Source organism: Monodon monoceros, unplaced genomic scaffold (genome assembly GCF_005190385.1).
Source record: "Monodon monoceros isolate NGI ecotype Baffin Bay Population unplaced genomic scaffold, NGI_Narwhal_1 Super_Scaffold_3, whole genome shotgun sequence".
NCBI lineage: Eukaryota > Metazoa > Chordata > Mammalia > Artiodactyla > Monodontidae > Monodon > Monodon monoceros.
In genome coordinates, this window is record NW_021703780.1 from 55,974,707 (window position 1) to 55,999,208 (window position 24,502).

The 24,502-nt window shown below is 42.2% G+C and overlaps 2 protein-coding genes across 3 annotated transcripts; one reads left to right on the top strand and one right to left on the bottom strand.

The window, feature by feature from the left end:
- The first annotated feature begins 266 nt into the window (after positions 1-266).
- Positions 267-4,966, top strand: KIAA1143 (KIAA1143 ortholog). 2 transcript variants are annotated; one of them, XM_029242075.1, is made up of 3 exons: positions 267-423; positions 3,319-3,463; positions 4,348-4,966. In XM_029242075.1, exons 1-3 carry the CDS (start codon positions 316-318, stop codon positions 4,563-4,565), a joined length of 471 nt encoding a protein of 156 aa, XP_029097908.1. In that variant the 5' UTR covers positions 267-315; the 3' UTR covers positions 4,566-4,966. The 2 variants fall into 2 exon arrangements, with proteins under 2 accessions (XP_029097908.1, XP_029097907.1); XM_029242074.1 differs by lacking the exon at positions 267-423 and adding an exon at positions 495-662.
- Positions 4,967-15,665: 10,699 nt separating this feature from the next.
- Positions 15,666-16,808, bottom strand: ZNF501 (zinc finger protein 501). Its single transcript, XM_029242073.1, has one exon. It carries the CDS (start codon positions 16,753-16,755, stop codon positions 15,940-15,942), a length of 816 nt encoding a protein of 271 aa, XP_029097906.1. The 5' UTR covers positions 16,756-16,808; the 3' UTR covers positions 15,666-15,939.
- Between the last annotated feature and the right edge of the window lie 7,694 nt (positions 16,809-24,502).

Genomic DNA, 24,502 nt, shown 5'->3' on the forward strand with positions numbered 1-24,502 from the left:
GACGGGGGTCACGAAGCCTGGGCTTCTCACTTACTTTTGCAGCCAGACGCCATGGTGCCCTCACCCCTCGATCCCGAGACCGACTGAGCGACCGCCCTCACTTCCAGCCCAGCCGCGCACGGAGATTCCGCCCACTCAAGATGGCCGCGAATTTAAATTTGGCGCTCAGGTCGGACGTTGACGCCAGCACGGAGGCTGCCATGTTGCCAGGCCCTCTGTGTCAGGGGCGGGGCCGACGTGACGTCACGAGTAAGCGCCGTCGCCTCTGTACAGTCTACAGGCGGCTGTGGGGTCCTGTTTTTCCCTAGCGCGGCTATGAGCAAGCGGAACCAGGTGTCGTACGTGCGGCCAGCCGAGCCGGCGTTCCTGGCCCGCTTCAAGGAACGGATCGGCTACGAGGAAGGGCCCACGGTAGAAACCAAGGTGAGCCCGGGCCAGTCCCGTTACCGCAGAAATGCGGCCCGCTCCGCCAATTTCAGCTTCTGGCTTGACTTGGAGGCTAGATACTGATGGGTCCCTCCTCGCACCCGCGCCCGGCCCCTAGTCCGAGTGTCCTCAGACCCCAGGCTGGTCATCTTCAAACAAACTACTGTCTCTTTCGCCCAGGAAGCTATTTGTCGTTTTCACAGTGCTGCTGTGTTTTTGAAAATGACTTCACGCAGGTAAAGCGCCTCGTCCTTGGTAGACAGTTAAGAAAGATCATTTTCGTCTCTCTTCGTTTTCACTTGCTTATCGCATAACCTGTAGTTAGCAGTGTGGGTGGTAGCGTCGTCCCATTTTCCAGGTAAAGAAACTAAGGCCACTCGATCAAATGACCTGATATCCTAAGCCTTGAGTCTGGAACATCCTTAACGAATGCCCTAGATCTACTTCTGTGCTTATTGTCACCAAAAAAAAAAACAAAAAACAAACGGAAAGCAAAAACCTTTTATATCTTGGCTTTCAATAGAAGAAGAGGAGCTTCAGGAAGGAGCCACACCTGGATAGTTTAGAAATGGGGATCGGTGGGAGGCAACTTCTAAGCTCCCCCAGGCTCCTTCCCGAACTGATTCACATCAAAATCTGCCCTACCTTTTTTAATAGAAAGAGACTATTATGCTTAGGGCATGTGTGGAGAAATAGAGAATTTATTTAGCACTTTGTGTCTAGCACTTGCACAAAGACCCACCCCTCAAGTCACTTAGTAGAAGGACACAAGATTGACTTAAGTGCAGTTAATCCAGTGAGTATGTGCTAAATCCAGGCCCTGGGCCAGGCTCCGAAAGGACAAAGAGATGGATCTCCAAAATGCCCTGTTCTTTAACACCTTCCTGCCTGCCTCATCTCAGCCTTCACAGGTCACCACCTCAGTGAAGCCTTTTGAACCTCCCCCAGACAGTAACTCCTCCTCTGTTCTTCTCTTCGCTCTATCCGCATCTTATCTGCAATACTCATCATTATGCATGGCAACTACTTACTCTCTTGGGTATCTCCACCACTAAATCGAACACTCTAAGTATCTTAATCCCTCTATATTTTCCTAGTACAGTGCCTGTGGCACCAAGTAGTGGGTGACAAGTTACATTGGTTAGATGACTGTGGTTATCGTCAGGCAAGGCTTCATGGAGGAAGGGACATTTAGATTGAATCTTGAGCATGGGTAAGTCAGCAGGTAGAGATGGAAGGAACAGCATGGGTAAAGGTGTAGAGACAGTGAGTCACGGACTGACTGTGTTTAGAAGTGATTGAGGGACTGATAGAGGTGAGGCCATATGGACTATTCAGTAGGCAACAAGGAGCATGTTTGGATAGAGATAACATGATCAGGGAGTGACTGGTCCCCAGGACCAAAAACAGTGACTATGGCAAAGAGGATGAAGTTTGAGAAAAGGGACATGGTTACAGCAATGAGGAGAATATGGACCTAATTTTATAGTTTGCTTCAGGTCCTAGTGATGATCATGTGTGTGCCTAGTTAACACCTTGAAGATTGCAGCTTAGAATGCTATCTTAGGAGAACTCGGGGCGGGAGGGGGGAACTTTCCAAATAATATCAGTCATTTGGGCTAACACATTTGATCAACAGACTTTTCCATAGACAGATGTCCCAGGTTCCTGTGTTTGCGAAACCAACTTCATTCTTAATCATTTTGGCAGTATAATCATTCTAGGAATCTGTTAACAAAAAGAAAAGAGTTTCATGGGAAATCACTATATAATTATAGTTTATAGTTTAAGATTACAGCTGTGGTCGGACAGCTGCAGGGCTTTGTTGCCCTGTTTGGGAGACAAGGAAGGCTCTGTGAGAGGTGGACTGACATCTATTTGAATAATGTGTGGTGGGTGTGCATGCCTTTCAACCTAGCATTTCCATTCGAGGAATTTATCTATGTGTAAGTTTGCAAAGGTGAACAAAAACATGTGCAAAAATTTTATTACAGTAGAAAAAAACTAGAAACAACCAAAATTTTTACTTACAAAGAATTGGTCAAATAAACCATGAGATAACCATATGTATAAATACTGGGCTGTGATTTTTAAAAATAGATGATGTCATATGTATCTCAAGGCATTGTGCAAAGATGTTTTTGAGTAAAAAACTTGGGTGAGTGGGGCTTATATGATGTCTGACATTTTAAAAAATCTCAGTCAACTAGCCAAATATTACCATTTGTTGCACCTGTAGAGTCAGTGCATGGTTTCTGTTATTTTCTGTACTTTTTTATGTTTGGTAAATTTCATAATTTAAAAAGAAAAAAGGAAGCAAGTCATATAGTAGTATGTTCCGTGTCTTGTTTGTATACAAAATGTTTTCTGTACCTCCGTATTTTTATACCCTTAGAATAACACTTAGGATACCCACCAAACAAGCTACTGGAAGGGGGTAAAGATAAGCAGAAGTAGGTGAAGAAGGACCTTTTACTTGCCGTTTTCTGTACTTTGGTGGTGTTTATTTTTTGTCACACTTTGAGAAGAGGTGTACATGAAAAGGGTTGATGAAGAGCAGAGAGAACTGCTGTAGTCAGCACTACCCTGAGTAGGCTGAATGCTGGCAGAACATGAAGCAGAGGGCCCCTGACATCAGGAACTGCAAGCTGGGGTCCTGCTGAAATGGAAACCAGCTCCCTTGGACAGGCACCCCAGGATAACTGGCAGGTGGACCTCTTCCCTACTCTGGTGAGGTTAGATTTTTAAGAGTTACTTGAAAATTCATTGCCAAACACATTTAGTCAATAATGTTACCCTTCTCATTCTAGTAATTACAGTTTCTCACAGAGACAGGGGTTGTATTTAGTTCAAGGTCAGCAACTTAAATGTTATGTTTGTGTTTTTTCCTAGAGAATCCAGCTTCAGCTCCCAGGTGAAGATGGTGATCACAGTGACAAAGAAGATGAACAGCCCCAAGTGGTGGTTTTAAAAAAGGGAGACCTATCAGTTGAAGAAGTCATGAAAATTAAAACAGAAATAAAGGCTGCCAAAGCAGGTATGTCTGAAAGTAAGCTGGTTTTTCTACCAACTTAACGAGTTAGGTATGAAATCATTTTATACAATGGTATGGTATGTTTGAAGGAGACAGTCCTAGGTTCAAACTTTGGCTTTAACACTTACCAGATGTGTTACCTTGAACAAGTTATTTCACCTCTCAGCCTCAGTTACCTCATCAGTAAAATGGGGACAAGTTGTGCCCACTTTATTGGGCTGTTATAAGGATTAAGTGCAAATTTAAGTAAAAACATCCTGTTTTTTAAAAAAATACCTGGTTAGGTTTACAAACTAGTCAACAGAGGTGTATTTAATTAGTGCCTGGTGTATGGTATGCTATATAGTATTTTTTTCATTATTTGTAGTATTTATTACATTGATTTAGGAGGAAATGCCGGAGTTCCAAACAATCACTTTTCGAGATACTTAAAAAATATAGTCTGATTGTAATGAATTGGGGACTGGCAATATTACACTATACTTCGTTCGGTACATGAGTTTTTGTTTTTTGTTTTTTGCGGTACGCGGGCCTCTCACTGTTGTGGCCTCTCCCGTTGCGGAGCACAGGCTCCGGATGCGCAGGCTCAGCGGCCATGGCTCACGGGCCCAGCTGCTCCGCGGCATGTGGGATCTTCCCGGACCAGGGCACGAACCCGTGTCCCCTGCATTGGCAGGCGGACTTTCAACCACTGTGCCCTGAACATGAGTTTTTATTAAGTGACTGCATGTCTTGTGGCTATATAGCTAGAGGCAGTGGAAAAGACCAGACTGAATTGACTCAAGGACGTCCATAAATACCGTATGAGATTTTCTTGCCATTTGACACTCCAATAAAGTAAAAAAAATGAGAGAAAGAAAGTTTTTTAACTTTGTTTTTTGCTGCAGATGAAGAACCAGCTTCAGCTGATGGAAGAATTATGTATCGAAAACCAGTCAAGCGTTCCTCAGATGAAAAATATTCCGGTTTAAGAGCAAGCTCAAAAAAGAAGAAGACAAATGAAGAAGATGAAATAAATAAGCAGGATTCAGTTAAAAAAAACTCACAAAAGCAAATCAAAAATAGTAGCCTCCTTTCTTTTGACAATGAAGATGAAAATGAATAAGTGTAAATAAATATTTTGGACTTAGTCTTCTTTAAGAACATACGGAGTATTTTTTTAAATAACATCTTTTTTTCCTATTATAATACAAGTTTAGGGACTTCCCTGGTTGTCCAGTGGTTAAGACCTCATGCTTCCACTGCAGGGGGCACAGGTTCAATCCCTGGTTGGGGAACTAAGATTCCATATGCTGCACAGTGTGGCCAAAAAATAAAAATAAAACATTAAAAGGAAAAAAAAAGATAATACACGTTCACTGGAGAAAATTTAGAAAATACAGAAAACATTCAGTAAGATAAAACATATCTATCCATCAATACCCTTTTGACCTGAACTGCTAACTCTCTAGACATTAACTACCACTAACATTTTGTTATTTCCTGTGTGTGTGTGTATGTAAATTATACTTTTCTAAACAAAATTGTGATTGTATTCTGTATGTTCTCAGTCCTGCTTCTCACTTGACGTTGTATCATGAGCATTTTTCTAGGTCAGTAAAATTTGAAATCCTGACATTAATAGCTACAGAGAATGTTGTAATTAAACAGATCCTGTATTTTGTCTTCCTCTTCAGCAGAACCTCACTTTGGATGAGGGAAATGATCATGTACCTAGTTACCAATACTTCCCCAGCTTCTGCTAAGGGTAGCCATGTGACAGCTCTGGTAAGTTAAGAGATACAAGTGGATCTTGAACAAGTAATAATACAGGTGACCATGATACAAGTTAGGATCTACTGAATCACATGGTGACTATTATTGATTACATGGTTAAAAAAAAAAGATAAAAGTGGAAGTGTGCTTACTAGGTTTTTTGATACAAAAGGACAGATTTGGCAAGCATGAACCTTTGTCTTCTCTCCATCCTGCCTGGAGCACAAACATGAAACCAAGAAGTACCAGAGCCATTTTGGGGCATGAAGAAGACAGCCACTTGTTCTGGGTGGTACAGTGGAAAGACTCGAGGAGCTTGGATCGTGATGGCATGCCTGGAGGAGCTGCTGTACTAGCCTTGGACTTCCTGATACATGAGGATAAACACCATCTTAGTTAAGCCTCTGTCAGGTTTCTGTTACATGCAGCCTAATGATACAGTGGTAGAATGTGTGTGCACAGAAACCTCCAAGTGTATTTCTGATGATTTCCTTAGAATGAGTTGCTGGAAGCAGAATTACTAGATCAAAGTATTTGAATATTTCTAAAGCTTTTCATGCTTTCTTTCAAATTGCTTTCTAGGTGGTTTTTACCATTTTATTCATACCATTTACGATAGCCCACATCACCTCATCCATGATGCATTCAATTTGATGCTTTGAAAATGGTGTTTAATAGTTATATTTAACTGGCATTTTTTTTTGATTGACCAGGGAAGCTAAACTGTTTTTCATGTTACCTAATAATTCTCCTCATTACTGCAAGTCAACCAAAACTGGAGACTTGTCAAGATCCCAGTCTTCACCAGCCAGAAATTAGGAATTTCAGATTCCATGTTATGAATTTGGTGCCACATCTATCTTTCAGCCATTTTAAGACCTAGTGTAAAGAATCCTCAAAAGTGATTCATGTGAGTGGGCTAGTGAGTCCTGAAATAGGCTCTCTAAATTATACAAACTAGTCCCGAAGCCATTCCTAGTACTATCTTTAATGTATACTCACGTAACAAGCCAGGGTTTTTTCTAATCTGTATCACTGCTATATCTATTCTTGTACCAACACCCCACTGCTTTAATTACTGTAAATCTTAGTATGTCTTATCATTTACAGGTGGAAGTCTTGAGGGCAGGGACTTTGTCTTACCTCTGTATCCTCTGTACCCAGAACAGTACCTAACATATTAAGAGCAGAATAAATATAGTTAGAATAAATGAGTGTTGTTGTTTTTTTTTTAACAGGCTGGTGGTTATCAAAGTGTGGATCCTTGACAAGCAGCATCAGCACCCCTGGAAACCTAAAGATGCAAATTTGCAGGCCTTGCCTGAGAATCAGAAATTTCGGGTGTAGGGCCCAGCATTCTCTGTAACAAGTCCGCCAGGTGGTTCTGATGCACACTCAAATTTGAGAAATACTGATAAAGCCTATTATAAGGGAGATCAAACAAAAAATTTAAACAAGTAACATGAAAGACTATTTAAAAGATCTTAAATCTTGAAACTTATCATATTGATGAAGTCTTTACCGTAGGTGATATTTCTAACAATGTTAAGTGTAAGTGTTACCAGCCAGGAAGCATATCTCATGATGAAAGCCCAAGACCAAGGTAGGGTGGCAGGTGACATCTGCTAAGCAGCCTTAAGAAAATTGCTTCACCTCTGTAAACTGCTTTCTAAGAACAGTGGGTCCTGTTAATTGCAGAGAAAGGTGAATGAGTTTGGGGCCAGAGAAGAGAGGCTAGTCCTTTTCCCTCACGAACTATCCCCTTGCTTCTCAGAAATGGACCATAGGAGCAGGGCTAGACAAATAGGCCAGTAATGTAATCCCAGGGCTGAGGCAGGAATAGTAAAAGGACAAGCCTGGAACATCTTGTGCCCAAAAGTAAGGCGGTCCTCAAAGAATAATGGGGGCATGTCAAAAGGACACACCTGGAGGAGAAGGGATAGGTCTTCCTTGCAGTAGAATCCCAATTAATAAATGTAGGAGGAATGATGGAAATAGAAAAATCACCATTTGGGGGACTTCCCTGGTGGCGCAGTGGTTAAGAATCCGCCTGCCAATTCAGGGGACACGGGTTCAAGCCCTGGTCCAGGAGATCCCACATGCCGCGGAGCAACTAAGCCAGTGTGCCACAACTACTGAGCCTGCGCTCTAGAGCCCTCGAGCCACAACTACTGAAGCCCACACGCCTAGAGCCCGTGCTCCGCAACAATAGAAGCCACTGCAATGAGAAGCCTGTGTGCAGGAACAAAGACCCAATGCAGCCAAAAATCAAAATAAAATAAATAAATTTTTTTAAAAAAGAAAAAGAAAATCACCATTTGGAAAATTCCACAATAATAAGTTGCAGTGGTCTGAATGGCAGCCTCCTAAGAGATAGGTCCTAATCCCTGGAACCTGTGAATGTTACCTTATGTGGTAAACTTTGCAGGTGTGATTAAATTAAGGCTCTCAGAGAATCCTGGATAATCTGGAGAGGCTCTAAAAGCCATCACACATTTCCTTGTAAGAGAAAGGCAGACAGAGATTAGACACAGACAAGACAATGTGAAGAGAGGCAGAGAATGCTCACAGCCACCAGAAGCTGGAAGAAACAAGATTCTCCCCAAAAGTCTTCAGAGGGAGTGCAGACCTGCCAACACCCTGACTTCAGCCTAATGAAACTGATTTCAAACTTCTGGCTTCTAGAACTCTGAGAGCATACATTTCTGTTCTTTTAAGCCACCAAGTTTGTGATAGTTTGTTACAGAGGCCATAGTAAACAAATACCTAAGTGGTGTTGGAAAGATTCATCAAAAGATGTCAAAATTAGTGGCCAGAAATATGCTGAAAAAATCACTATTTGCATAGTCTCAAAGTATATCTCCAGAGATTACAAAAGGAAAACAAGTCATTTACAGTGGAAAACCAGGCAGATGCCACCTTATCTAAATGATCAAAGTAACATTACCAGTAATAAGTCATACTGACATCATGACCTCCTTACATGATGCACTGAGATGGGCACGTCACTTTCCAAAAGGGCCTTCCTGATGCCCTTTTCAAGGATAGGGCTCAAGTGCAGTACTAAAGAGGCCCAAGTCCTACAAGCTGACAAAGGCACAGGAATGTCAATACAGGCTCCAGGGCTTCTCTGTCAGTGTCACTGCAAAGATGCCCATTTATACTTTCTTCTGAAGAAATCCTTTATTCTGAGCTTATAGGTTTCTTATCTCTGGTTTTTATTTTATGAAATAATGGTTATAACAAATAGCAGGTTAATCTAATGTGCTTACTTGTCAAAATAAAAGGTCATCAAATCTATATCAGCGTCCAAAAAATATTTTGAAGTTTATTGCCTAGGAAAGCCAAATATCAAGGCCAGCACTGTCTGATAGAATATTCCACAATATGATTCACTTTGTTATACAGCAGAAACTAACACAACAATGTAAAGCAATTATACTCCAATAAGGATGTTAAAAAGAAAAGAATATTCCACAATAATGGAAATGTTTTACAGCTTTGCTGCCCCTAGCCACATGTGGTCATTGAGCACTGGAAATGTGGCTAGAGTGAGTGAGAAACTGAACTTTTCCTTCTGTTAATTTTAACTAGCTTAAATAGCCACATGTAGGAAATTCCCTGGCGGTCCAGTGGTTAGGACTCAGCGCTTCCACTGACAAGGGCCAGGTTCAATCCCTGGTCAGGGAACTAAGATCCCACAAGCCACACGGTGCAGCTAAAAGAAAAAAAGAGAACAAAATAGCCACATGTAATGAGTGGCCACTCCATTGGACAGTGTAGTTTTAGGTATTATTGGAGTAAACAGGATTTTTTCTTTCACTCATTAGGAGTCCTGCAACTCCTGAGGAAGTCTCTGGCACTTTCTAAGGGTCAAAGGTATTTTCACATTTGACACAAAACAGTGCAAAATGCAATCAAATCTGATTGCATGGCTCAAGATAACCAGGGCAATGCAGTCAAATCAGGAAGCAAGACACATGTCTTCTGAGTTTTCAAGCTCCCAGTTCTGTGGCTCTTTTCCCAGTCCTGGGCCCTGTCTCTCCAGAGGTTCTTGCTTTCTGAGCCTCACATTGCTATGGAAACAGTTTTGACTGACATCTACTCTCCCCAACCTATTGCTTCTCCCAAGTTATGCATGAAGTCTTTCAGACAGGAGAAAGGCTAGACGGAAGGCGTCTGTCCAGGCCTGAGGTTAGGAATCCTCCATTGCCCCACAATCATTCTAGGCTAATGGCAGCCCCAAGCTTAACATGATTTAGGCATATGTGGTCCCAGAAGCGGGGACAGAAGGGACCATTGAGTTATCATCATTGATTTGAACGTTTCCTTAGAGACTGGCAACAGCTAGCACAGTACTAGTCCCAGGAGCTGCTGGGGGAGAGCTGACCAAGTTCCTCAGCTGCAGGATGGGACCCCGAACTTTGTATTCTTGTAGCTGTTTCCCCAAATTCTCCCAAGTCTAGCCATAACTTCTCTTGCTCCTCATCCCATCACAGCCTCCATTCTCTCCAAAGTCTGGATGCTCTGAATCTGCAGTGTGGGGTCCTAGAACACAAACCATCTGTCCTGCCTTGACACTCGCAGTCCTTCCCAGCCTTCTCCTCCCTACGCCAATCCAGCTGTGCACCACTACACTTTTCCCCTCCTGCCCTGGGCGCCTGAGGAGATGGTAGCACAGAGTCAGTTTTCCCATTGCCCTTGCCTCTCCCTGAGCCAACAAGTCAAGCTGTGTCTCTGGTACAACTGCGGCAGTATTGTCTACCTCCCAGAGAAGGTTCTCTGTAAACTTGTGGGCAATGGAAGCTGGACACCCAATTAAAGATGGGGAAACATCCTGAACAGATACCTCACCAAAGAAATATACAAATGGCAAATATGCATAGAAAAGATGCCCCACCTCATATGTCATCAGGGAAACACAAATTAAAACAACAATAAGCTACCACTACACACGTATTAAAATGGCTAAAATCCAGAGCACTGACAACAGCAAATATTAACAAGAATGTGGAGCAACAGGAACTCTCATTCATTGCTGGTGGGAGTGCAAAATGGTCACCACTTTGGAAGGCAGTTTGGCGCTTCCTTAAAAAACTAAACGTGATCCAGCAATTGCGCCCCTTGGTATGTACCCAAAGAACTTGTAAACTTAGGTCCACACAAAAACCTGAACACAGATGTTTATTGCAGCTACATCCATAATTGCCAAAGTCTGGAAACAACCAAAGTATCCTTCAGTAGGTGAATGGATAAATAAACTGCGGTACAACAAGACAATGGAATGTTATTTAGCGCTAAAAAGAAATGAGCTATCGGGCTTCCCTGGTGGTGAAGTGGTTAAGAATCTGCCTGTTAATGCAGAGGACACGGGTTCAAGCCCTGGTCGGGGAAGATCCCATGTGCCACGGAGCGGCTGAGCCCGTGTGCCACAACTACCGAGCCTGCGAGCCACAACTACTGAAGCCCGTGCACCTGGCGCCCGTGCTCCGCTAAGAAAGAAGCCCGCAATGAAAGCCCGCATGCAGCAACGAAAACCCAACGCAGCCATACATTAATTAATTAAAAATATTTTTTAAAAAAAGAAATGAGCTATCAAGCCATGAAAAGACATGGAGAAAATTAAATGCATATTACTAAGTGAAAAAAAAACAATTCAAAAAGGCTGCATAGGGCTTCCCTGGTGGCGCTGTGGTTGAGAGTCCGCCTGCCAATGCAGGGGACACGGGTTTGTGCCCCAGTCCGGGAAGATCCCACATGCTGCGGAGCGGCTGGGCCCGTGAGCCATGGCCGCTGAGCCTGTGCGTCCGGAGCCTGTGCTCCGCAACGGGAGAGGCCACAACAGTAAGAGGCCCGCGTACCGCAAAAAAAAAAAAAAAAGGCTGCATAGGGGCTTCCCTGGTGGCACAGTGGATAAGAATCCACCTGCCAATGCAGGGGACACGGGTTTGATCCCTAGTCCAGGAAGACCCCACATGCCGCGGAGCAACTAAGCCCATGTGCCACAACTACTGAGCCTGTGCTCTAGAGCCCGTAAGCCATAACTACTGAAGCCCACACGCCTACAGCCCATTCTCCACAACAAGAGAAGCCACTGCAATGAGAAGCCCATGCACCGCAACGAAGAGTAGCCCCCGCTCGCTGCAACTAGAGAAAGCCTGCGTGCAGCAATGAAGACACAACACAGCCAAAAAATAAAGAAATTTTTTTTAAAAAGGCTGCATACTGTACAATTCCAACTACATGACATTCTGGAAAAGGCAAAACTTTGGAGACAATAAAAAGATAAGTAGTTGTCAGGGGTTGGGAAGAGGTGGGGATGAATAGGTGGAGCACAGAGGATTTTTAGGGCAGTGAAACTATTCTGCATGATACTATAATGATGGAAACATGTCATTATACATTTATCCAAACCCATAGGATGCATGACTCTTAAGAGAACCCTAATGTGTTGGAGAAAAGGGAACCCTCCTACAGTGTTGGTGGGAATGTAAATTAGTGCAGCCATGATGGAGAACAGTATGGCAGTTTCTCAAAAAACTAAAAATAGAGTTGCCATGTGATACAGCAATCCCATTCCAGAGAAAACGATAATTCAAAAAGATACATGCACCCCTCTGTTTATAGAAAAACTGTTTATAATAGCCAGGACATGGAAAAAACCTAAATGTCCAATGACAGATGAATGAATAAAGAAGATGTGGTATTTAACACAGATGTAGAGAACAAACATATGGACACCAAGTGGGGAAAGTGGCGGGAGGAGGTGGTGTTGGTGGGATGAATTGGGAGATTGGGATTGACATATATACACTAATATGTATAAAACATTAATAAGAACCTGCTGTATAAAAATAAATAAAAAGATATGGTATTTACACACAGTGGAATATTACTCAGCCATTAAAAAAGAAATAATGCCATTTGCAGCTACATGGATGGACCTAGAGATTATCACAGTAAGTGAAGTAAGTTAGAAAGAGAAAGACAAATACCATATGATATCACTTATACGTGATATCTAAAATATGACACAAATGAACTTATCTATGAACCAGAAACACTCATAGACATAGAGAACAGACTTGTGGTTGCCAGGGGTGTGTGCAGCAGAGGGATGGATTGGGAGTTTGGGACTAGCAGATGCAAACTATTACATATAGAATGCATAAATGACAAGGTCCTACTGTGTAGCACAGGGAACTATATTCAATATCCTGTGATAAGCCATAATGGAAAAGAATATATATATGTATATATATATACATATATACACACATATATATGTGCACATACATATATATACACACATATCTGAATTACCTTGCTGTACACCAGAAACTAACACAACATTGTAAATCAACTATACTTCAATTAAAAAAAAAAAAAAAAGAGTTAACCCTAACTTGAACTATGAATTTTCAGTTCATAGTGTGTAGGTTCATGGACTGTAACAAATGTATCACCCTGGTGCAGGACATTGATAATGGGGAGATTGTACATATGTGGGAGCTCCATGTACTTTCCATTCAATCTTGCTGTGAACCTAAAACTGTTCTTTTTTTATTTTTATTTTTTAAATTTTTGCCTGCAGTTGGATCTCAGTTGCTGTGTGCGGGCTTTCTCTAGTTGCGGCGAGCAGGGGCTACTCTTCGTGCGGTGCACGGGCTTCTCGTTGCGGTGGCTTTTCTTGCTGCGGAGCATGGGCTCTAGGCACACGGGCTTCAGTAGTCGTGGTGCGTGGGCTCAGTAGTTGTGGCTCACGGGCTCTAGAGCGCAGGCTCAGTAGTTGTGGTGCATGGGCTTAGTTGCTCTGCGGCATGTGGGATCTTCCCAGACCAGGGCTCGAACCCGTGTCCCCTGCATTGGCAGGTGTATTCTTAACCACTGCGCCACCAGGGAAGTCCCCTAAAACTATTCTTTAAAAGTCTATTTTAGAAAAAGGAGGGAAACACGTTTCCTTGTTTATAATCATCTATCTCTGGAAGGAAAACAAAAAACTGATAATATTTTTTATCTGGGGTGGCTGCCAAGAAGGCTTTTCACTGTTTAACTTTTGTGCTTTTAGAATTTTAAACCATAAGCTTCTATTATCTAGTCAAAAAAAATGAAATTTTTAAAATAAAATTAAAGATCATACCTTCTGAAAATCCTAAGGCAATAATTTTAAATGATGAAAAAGCTTTATATACAAACATGTTTCACTGCTGAGTTAATAATTTTACTAGCTAACGTGAGCACATACCATGTGTCAGGCATTGCATTAAGTGGACTAGCTGATTTATAAGAAAAAATTGGCATTAATTTAAACAACAAACAGAAGGGAAACAGTAAATTATGAGCAGGTCAATAAGCAACCATTAAAACGAGGTTTATAGAAAGTCTGTAATAGTATGGCTAAATCCTTATGTTAAATCAAATGGCAAGATGTAATATAATAATCATAGTTACTTTTTTTTTTTTTTTTTTTTGGCCACACAGCTTGTGGGATCCTAGTTCCCTGAACAGGGATTGAACCTGGGCCCACTGCAGTGGAAGCGCGGAGACCTAAACACTGGACCTCTAGGGAATTCCCCATAGTTACTTTTTTTTTTTAATGGAAGAAAGAAAAGCTAAGCAGAGAAGAAAGGCTAGAATAAATATATTAAAGTAAGTACTTCAGCATATGTACTTGGTGAAAGTATGTAACTTTAATTTTTTCCACTCTTATTTTATAAATGTATTTCAATGAGCACACATTAAGTTGAAAAAAATACCTCCTCCTCTGTTTTTCACAATTTGGGCATCTCACACAATGGAAAGGCTCAGTGAGGAAAATTACCTGTGAGTTTGGTACTATAAAAACCAGGATCTAGACTGAGATTCAACTCTGACATTAGCTGTTTGACTTTGGGAAGTCAAGTTTCTCTTTCTTTATCCCTGACTCTGGAAATGCGGAAAATATCTCCTACTTTTCCTACAAGGGCACCTTTTAGTGTTAGATGTGCTTGTTTACCTTAAGTAGCTTATTAGCATTGCATGAAGCACCATTAAAAGTATCCTTTGAGGGCTTCCCTCGTGGCACAGTGGTTAAAAATCCACTTGCCGGGACTTCCCTGGTGGCGCAGTGGTTAAGAATCCACCTGCCAATGCAGGGGACACAGGTTCAAGCCCTGGTCCGGGAAGATACCACATGCCGTGGAGCAACTAACTAAGCCAGTGCACCACAACTACTGAGCCTGCGCTCTAGAGCCCGCGCGCCACAACTACTGACCCTGTGTGCTGCAACTACTGAAGCCAGAGCGCCTAGAGCCCATGCTCCACAATAGGAGAAGCCACCGCAATGAGAAGTCCTCACACTGCAATGAAGAACAGCCCCCTCTCTCCGCAACTAGAGGAAGCTCGCGTGCAGCAACAAAGACCCAATGCAGCCAAAAAAAAAAAGAAAGAAAGAAAAGAATCCACCTGCCAATGCAGGGGACACAGGTTCGAGCCCTGGTCTGGGAAGATCCCACATGCTGCGGAGCAACTAAGCCCGTGTGCCACAACTACTGAGCCTGCGCTCTAGAGCCTGTGAGCCACAACTACTGAGCCCATGTGCTACAACTACTGAAGCCCACGAGCCTAGAGCCCGTGCTCTGCAACAAAAGAAGCCATCACAATGAGAAGCCCACACACTGTCACAAAGAGCCAACACAGCCAAAAATAAATGTTCTTTTTAAAGTATCCTTTGATTTGTTTGCTTCTTTTGAGCTCTAAGAAGCCATTCTTTGTTGTGAGGCATCCCCACCCACTTATCCCCAAGACGCTATTCTCATGTAGGCCCCACCTGCTGGCGCCTAAGAACTCAACGTCTCCTACCCTCCTCTTCCCTTAAGAGGCTCCCCTTTAGTGTTGTGCTCCTAGATTTCAAAACAAATAAAGCCACGTCCTCATCAACAGGCTTATATTCTCTGTCTTATGCCCCCTCTCTATTCTCCTGTGTCTTCTCCTCATTCCACTCCACCTCAAAACACACACAAAAGTCCTGAACACGAGTTTTTACTCAGTGTTAGTGAGGCTTCCTTTTTCATGGAAACGAGAAGTCCAGAGCTTGAAGTGAAATTAGACCCAACAATGGAAGGTATCAAAATCTACATAAAACTATTCAGAGTACCCAAAATGTCCACTCAAATCCCAATCATTTCTTTTTTCTCTGATTAAATCTGAATTTTTTCAAGGAGAAACTGGTCTTAAATGTGTTCTCCTATTTAAATCTATATGTTATATTTTAAATAGCCTGTAGATTAAGTATGAAATCACAGCCCAATTACAAGGATATTCTTAAGAAAAAATACATTATGATAAACAAAAAATTGACCTTTGTTTTCAATAACCAGATTTATAAACTTTTGCAACATCTATCACTCAAAACCAATTACTGGCAGTTAGTTATTATATACCACTCATTTTATTCTCAAGACAACCCTAGTAAGTATCCTCATTATTCTTTGGGGAGGATGGGAAAAACTGAGGCTCAGGGCGGTAAGGTCAGACACCCATTAAGTGGCAGAGAAGCCATCAAACTTAAGACTATCTAGTTCTGAGTCTATCTTCTTAATTTTTAGGACACATTGCCTTGTGCTCAACATACAAAACATTCATCCCAGGCGAAGATTTGAGTCCTAATCTCTTAAGAATTTAGAAAAAAAAAGAAGTGTTTTCATATTGATACAAGTCTTTCCACCCTAGTTATATCCCGAGTTTTATTCCCCAGCATGAAGCCTCTGATGTCGAGCAAGTGCTGAGCTGTGCCTGAAGGATTTCCCACAGTTAGCACATTCATAAGCTTTCTCTCCAGTGTGAATTCTGTAATGTTCACTAAGGTGTGCTTGCTTGCGGAAGGTTTTTTTACACTCACTACACTTAAAAAGTTTCTCTCCAGTGTGAGTTCTCTCATGTTCAACAAGGGAAGAGTTCTGAATGAAGGCTTTACCACATTTGGTACATATGTAGGGCTTCTCTCCTGAGTGGATTCTCTGATGCTGCCTGAGGCACGCACTCTGATTAAAGGCTTTCCCACAGTCAATACACTTATAAGGTCTATCTCCAGAATGACTTCTCTGATGACGAGTAAGGCATATGCTCTGACTGAAGGCTTTGCCACACTCGCTGCATTTATAGGGCTTCTCTCCAGTATGAATTCTCAGGTGTTTAACAAGGGATGGACTCTGACAAAAGGCTTTGCCACATTCATTGCATTTATAGGGTTTCTCCCCAGTATGAATTCTCAGATGCTGGACGAGAACTGCTTTTGTTTGAAAGGCTTTCTCACATTCATTACATTTATAAGGTTTCTCTCCCGTATGAATCCTCAGATGTTGAGTAAGATTTGACTGTTTCCGGAAACAAGTTCCACATTCAGTACAAACATAGGGTTTCTCTCCCGTGTGAATCTTCTGATGCTGGGTAAGAGACGATCTCTGAGTAAAAAACTTTCCACATTCACTACACTTGGAAGGTTTCTTCTGTCTTTTAAGTCTCTGATGTTTCACTTGCAGTGAAATCTGGCTGGAACTCATGCTTTTTGTAACACGATGAAGGGGGTGTCTAATAGGTTCCAGTTTAAAAGAAACTGTCTCTCAGATTCAGAATACTTACAAGGTACTTTCTCAAAGATGATTATCCTTAGAGTAACACTGTTCTCCTGTGAAAGGTCTGTGTGCATATGGTGTCCTCCCAGTCATTCCTGCAGGATTTCCCCTTCTAGTCCTTATTCAGCATGCATCTTCAACTTCTCCTAATGTGAACCCCTGATGACCAGGCTCTCTGACCCTCCATGTCTTTTCAAGTCATTTAACACTGTGCCATCAGGCTTGATTTTCTTGCCTGAAAAAAACATTCACAAAGGAAAATGTCCTCCGTGCAGAAGAGAGGACCTGCATTGTGAAGTCCTGATTTTTATTCTCTTCTCAGTAATAGAGAAAGAAGATCACAATGACCTGGGGAAAAGATTAGAATAGGTGATTGGGAGAAAGAGATTAAGTAGTGACAGGTTTTGGTAAATCTATAAACTTCCCTATTGTAATTGATTCTGAAACACTCAAATACTAAAAACTGACCCAGGTAATTTAGGATCATCCAGAGTGATAAATAGCAGGAGAATGTGAAAGGGATAAGTATATTAATCTTGGGTAAGTTAAGTGTTGGGGAAAATTACCACTCACCTACCGTTTCTAGTCCTCAAAAATGGGTGAAAAGTAATTATATTTCCTTAGGTTGCCTATAATCAGTACCTTGGCAGACCAGTGATAATTGAAGAGTTCCTCTTTCAAGATTTCAAAGGTGATCCAGGCTGTAACTTTTGCTAGGTCCATCTCACCTATCCTTCCCTATTCACTCACCTTGATAGGTGTCTCTTTGGACCTCTCTTTCTCTCCAAAACATTCAGCCCCTAGGTACAACTGGGAAGGATCTAGGTTTGAAAACTAGAGTTCTGCTTAATGAAAGAAAATAAGATATCACTGTTTTGTTTACATAAAAATAAGACAGAGGTGGTCCTTAAGGAAGAAGCCCCCATTGGACAGCAATTTCACTACAGCATCATGATCCAGGACCTGGCCCTCACCCTTGAAGCCAAAAAATGCTTCAAAATCTGATGTGTACTAATCAAATTCACAAGGAGAGTGATGTAGAAAACATAAAGTCACTTCACCAGTTTACAGTGAAAATTTTATATGCTTAATGTCCAGCTGGTTAATATATTCTCTCCAATATAGAAAAACTGTATGGGAACCAAACTGTTGTCATCAGGACACTCCTTAGGAAGCACAGAACTGGAGAAAGAGTGGACTACTTAGACAATCTTAACGGCATCAAACTTTGAACCTGATGCTCTCAATAAAGGTGCACAGAATCAGAGAATGGATATTCAGGAACCACACATCAGAGCAACCTCTTCTCTGGATGGTCTGGAGACACAAACACATTCTTATTCCCTGAGGCCTCCTTCTATTTTAGTTTTCTAATTATACAAGTTACACATGGATGTATCCTCACCTTAAAATATTTAGATAATATGAAAGTATACAGGATAAGACAGTAATTTTTATAACCATCACCACCCCACTCTACCCAAATGAAACCACCCCCTTCCCAGAGATAATCTGGAGTATATTCTTTCAGTCTTTTTTCTCCATATTTTTAACACACAATAGCATTTGATTCTTTTTACATAAATAAAATCGTTGTATAGATGCTGCTATGCAATTTGATTTTTTTTCACCAAGGAATGTGTCTTTGAGATCATTTCATGTTGGTACATACAAATCTACTGGGGCTGAGAGTCAACTGGTACACACTGGAGTATCTGCACAAATGGTTTACAGTTGGAATCTCCAAAATATACAAACAGCTCATGCAGTTCTATGTCAAAAGAAACAAACAACCCAATAAAAAAATGGGCAGACATTTCTTCAAGGAAGGAATACAGATGGCCAAAAAGAACATGAAAAGATGCTCAACATCACTAATTATCAGAGAAATGCAAATCAAAACTACAATGAGGGGCTTTCCTAGTGGCGCAGTGGTTGAGAATCTGCCTGCCAATACAGGAGACACGGGTTCGAGCCTTGGTCTGGGAAGGTCCCACATGCTGCGGAGCAACTGGGCCCGTGAGCCACAACTACTGAGCCTGCGCGTCTGGAGCTTGTGCTCTGCAACAAGAGAGGCCACAACAGTGAGAGGCCCGCGCACCATGATGAGGAGTGGCCCCCGCTTGCCGCTACTAGAGAAAGCCCTCGAACAGAAATGAAGACCCAACACAGCCAAAAATAAATAAATAAATAAAAAATTTTTAAAAACTACAATGAGATATAACGTCACACAGGTCAGAATGGTCATCATCAAAAAGTCTGCAAACAATAAACGCTGGAGAGGGTGTGGAGAAAAGGGAACCGTCTACACTGTTGGTGGGAATGTAAATTGGTAAAACCACTATGGAGAACAGTATGGAGGTTCCTAAAAAAACTAAAAAGAGAACTACTATATGATCCAGCAATCCCACTCCTGAGCATATATCCGGAGAAAACCATAATTTGAAAAGATACACGCACCCCAGTGTTCATTGTAGCACTATTTACAATAGCCAGGAAGCAACCTAAATGTCCATCAACAGAGGAATGGATAAAGAAGATATGATACATATATACAATGGAATATTACTCAGCCATAAAAGAGGACAAAATAATGTCATTTGCAGCAACATGAATGGACCTAGAGATGATCATACTAAGTGAAGTCAGACAGAGAAAGACAAATATCTTATAATATCACTCATATGTGGATATAATTTTTTTAAATGATACAAATGAACGTATTTAAAAAACAGAAACAGACTTACAGATATCGAAAACAAACTTATGGTTACTGAAGGGGTAACATGGGGAGGAGGGATAAATCAGGGTGTTGGGATTTACATACACACACTACTATATATATATAAGATAGATAACCAACAAGGACCAACTGTATAGCACAGGGAACTCTACTCAATATTCTGTGATAACCTGTATGAGAAAAGAATCTGAAAAAGAATGAATATATGTATATGTATAACTGAGTCACTTTGCTGTACACCTGAAACTAACACAACATTGTAAATCAACTATAATCCAATAAAAAAAATTTTAATGGTTTACAGCCAAGAGACTGATTTGACTGGGCAGTCTTGTACCACACTGGTTGTTAATATATTGACTATTTTGTGTAAATCTATCTTTATCTGCTGTATAAACTTCCAGTATGGACATATATATACAAAAATAAACTCTAAGTGGTTTAAATAGCTAAACATAAAACCAAAACTCTAACCACACCTTTATTTCCTTTATTTTTATTGTCCAAAATAAAAAGGTTTTCTTTTCTTAATCATACGGGGGGGGGGGGGAAGCTCATTCTGTAAAACAGTCAGTTAGTCCAAAAATGAAATTACTTGAAATCCTACCACCCAAAAGAAACAGTTGGTATTTTGATGAATTTTCTTCTAGGATCTCTCAATGCACATATGGGCACATATGTGTACATGTATTATGTGTACATATTAGACTAGACTGAATTCTGCAGGACATAGTCTATTATATCTCTTCAAAAGGTTCCCATTACCTAAAAATCCAGTTCACCCAGTACTATTCTTACTTACTTTAACAGATACCCAGGCTCCACACTGCCTTCTGATGGCCAATAACAATGGCAGTTGTGATTACTTAAGCTCTTGTTCCAAACGAGGCCAGAAGCCCATTGCATACCCTCTGAGGAAACACTTAATCACCTTTGCAATGGGTCTTCCAATAATTTACTATCAGTTTCTGACCGCTACACCATTAGAGCGTCATACTTAGCAGTTCAGCAAGTGGTTTCAGGGTGTTCCACCAGATGACTGCAGTTTAAGTTCATGTGATAAGAAATTACTGAGACTTCCCTGGTGCGCAGTGGTTACAAACCCGCCTGCCAATGCAGGGGACACGGAGTCGAGCCCTGGTCCAGGAAGATCCCACATGCCGCAGCTAAGCCCATGCGCCACAACTACTGAGCCTGTGCTCTAGAGCCCACGAGCCACAAGTACTGAGCCCGCATGCCACAACTACTGAAGCCCACATGCCTAGAGCCGGTGCTCTGCAACGAGAAGTCACTGCAACTAGAAGCCCATGCGCAGCAACAAAGACCCAACGCAGCCATAAATAAATAAATAAATAAATAAACAAATAAATTTATATTAAAAAAATTACTGCACACTCTGATCTATCCTATTACCAATTACTCCATAGCCTTCTTTCACAATAAGCCACTCTAAATCTGATTTAAGTAAGATGGTCCCATTTCTGGGTGGTTCTGTGTTTTCAGTCTGCAGGGTTTAGGTATAGTGGTCACTGCTGGGTCCCACCTTAGGTCTGCCTACTGAGCAGCCCCATCTTGGGCTCTCTAGTTAGATTTCACTTACCCAGAGACAAGCTGTTAGGAATACAAGTGACTACAGTTTGTCTCCTGGGGACTCTTCTCATGAGGAAGAGCAGGAATTTGAGGCACAGAGGGAGGAGAAAGAGCACCCATAAATTGTCAGCCTACTTCCTTCATACTCTGGATTCAAGGGAATCCAGGAATAGCCCATCCCTAACCAAATGAATATTTTAAATCTGAATGAATGTCCTTGTTCTCGTAGGCATGTATCACCAATGACAAAAAGTCAGTGAGATGTGACAATGCACAAAGAAAGAGGGCAGGTGCTCTAAAGGACCAAGCATCCTGGGGTAAAAATTCCTCCACCAGAGATAAGACTGGAGCCCAAAGGCACCTCCCCACCCCCAAACCTAATGGAGAAGTCACTGACTTCAGAAATCAAAGACTATGGGGCTACAGTAAAAGGCAGTGAGATAAGCAGTGGACTCAGTCAAGAGGTCTGGGTTCTAGTCTCTGCTCTGCCCCTAACTTGCTTAATGACCTGAAGCAAGTCACTCAATTTCAACTGTGACTTTTTAAATCTGTGAAATGAAAAACTAAATGATATCTAAAGCTTCCTCTAGTACCAACACTTTGTGATTCTTTGACTCTAAAAACAGATGGAAAAGAGCAAGAACCTCAAATCAAGCCCTTCCAGTCCCTCTTTGATTGAAGCTGGTTATTCATTTCTGTGAAAAGTACTAACTGAGCAGCTACTATGTGTCCAGCAGTGAGATGCCCTCTTGTTAAGAATAGGCTGAGTCAATAGCAGGGCAACACCCCAGCACTTAGTCTCCCACAATCAGAGGCCTATTAATTTCAGGCAAATAAGACTGCCTCGGTGTGAAGCAAAATCTCCAACAAAAGACAGGGTTGTCTGTTGGAAGATGTTAAGAACTCCTCCTAAAAGGAAAGGTTTTAAGAACCCCTCTGAATAGAAAGGAAAGACCACCATATCAAAAGGCAGTGACCCGGTTCCCAGTCTAATCCATCCCAATCCACTAGCACATCTTGACACTGAACAACTAATTATCTTCAAACTTCTAACTAGATTAAGTTACTCTACTAAACAATTTTAATATTCAGGTCAAGTATGAACCACTACATTTCTTCCTTGAGGAAAAGTTTTCTTCAGGCTTCCAAGGCACTTCCTCAACATTCTGGAAAAATTTCACACGTCTCTACTATAGCTCCTTCCACTCTGTGTTTAACACTCTGATTACATCCCGCTTTCCGCTACCAAACTTGAAAACAAATATAGCATGGGCTCGGGGCTAGTGGTCTCTGGGTTTGAATCCCTGTTCCACCATTTATTAACTAAGTGATATTGGGTAAGTTACTCTTTCTGTACTCCATTTTTAACAAATGTTAAATGGAGCTGATAGTAACTACTTCATAGGGTGATGATGCATAAATGAGTTAACACATGGAACGTATTTAGAAGAATACTGACTGATAAGCATTCAATAAATAGTACCTGCTGTTAAATTATTATTGATGTCTTTGTACAGCACCTATCCTGTTGCTATTAGAGAGGAATATAAACTTAATGAAAGGAAAGAGATAACTTGCACATATACTTAATCAACCCGTACAACTCTGTGAAGTGGCAAAGCGAGGAATAGTATTCGCTTCTGGAACACAGAAAACGGAACTTAGGGGTTCGCTGGCTCAAGTACATGCAAATGCAACCCCGGTCTCCCGACTCCCAGACCAGGGCTCTGGGACAGCCTTCGCCCCTCCCTCTTCAGGTGAGCCGGTCCCGGTCCCCAGGCCTCCGCTCCAAAGGGCCCTGCTCGGCCGGAATGAAGAGCGTTTGCGGCCGGCTGGGTTCCTCCTGGAACCAGCCGCAGCCGGGTACGGCCGACTCCGCTCACCACGCGCTCCCCGCGGCACCGCCGGCCACACCTCTCCACCCTCTGTCATCTGCGCGCTCCTGGGCCGCCCGCGCAGCTCTTCCTGGGCGCTCTGGGCCGCCATGACGTCACCAGTCCGCGCCGCGCCAGCAACCGCAGCTGTCTCCCTAGGAGGGCAGGGGGCTTCCTCCCCGGCTCAGAAACAGTGGCAAATCCATCAGTATACCTCCTCCCAGAATAAGGAGGCTGACCTCCTTATAAGGAGGCAAGTGAGACTGGGGGACGCCACAGGGAGCTCTTACTCCAGGTTAATTCACCCAGCAATTCGAACACACTGATCTTCCTAAAAACTTTTCCAGGTCACGGTCCTTTGGAGGTCTTCTAAAGGTTTTCCCAAAGCTTATAGAACACTCTTATACACATTCTCACCTGCTGGATAATTGGCTTCCTCAGAGGAACCGCAAACACCCTTCCGGATCTTTGTTCAACAATCAGCCAAAAGACAAGAGCTCAGATTCTCAGTGTGTGAACTTGGGCGTTACTTTACCCCTCTGTGCGCACTCCTTAATGATACCAAGTTTCACAGGGTTGTGAGGATTAAATGAGGCTAACTCGTGTAAATTACCAAGAATTTCTGGTACTTGAAAAATGCTCAATAAATGTTCGTCCTATCATGTTCCCCAAATCCCAGCTCCAGTCCCCCATTGACTGAATTGGCTTCCAGGACGTTTCAAGTCTTCCAGGTAGCACCTCTGCCCCCCTTTGGGGAAACTTTAGATCCTGCTGATCTTCATTAAGGAATATTTGCACATAAGGGCTCATCCTGACAAATGTATCCCAGGGATGAAGGCATGGGCAATGCGGCACCTGACCTACTTCCAGGCATTCCCACTGATCTGCAAGCTCAGGAAAATAGGGCTGTCTGCTTACCATCATATCCCTAGTGTGAGTAGGCTCTCAGTAAACAATTAATAACTGAATGAGATGCAGCAGTTACCTGCTCAAATTTCCAGATGGACTGTTTTCCCAACATGGAATCCATTTAGGATGCTGAAAACAGGAGTGGAGATGCCAGACTGAAACCATCACTAACCATCTTCAGCTAAAAGGGGACCCTTTGTAGAACTGTTAGCTGACATGCCTGGGAACAATGTTAGGCCTGCCAATGTCAGTCTCAGCAAGATAGCAGGTTCTTCCTCCATAGCCCTAACATCCCACATACCACAGAGCCTAGGCCTACTCATTTCCCCCCTAACTTTTAGGCTTCAAAGAATCTCTAAATCAGCAGGCTCCACTGGGTGGAAACTATCCCTGGAGTGGGGTACCCTAGGCAGAGCAGGTTAGAAACAGGAATCTGGGGCTTAACTGCAATTTGGGTTGAGATTTTTCAATGAGAGGTGGAAAATGGATTTGAGGAATGGACACCAAAAATATTCCACAAAACTAAAATGATCCTAGCCCTGCTCTAGATAGCAGCTGC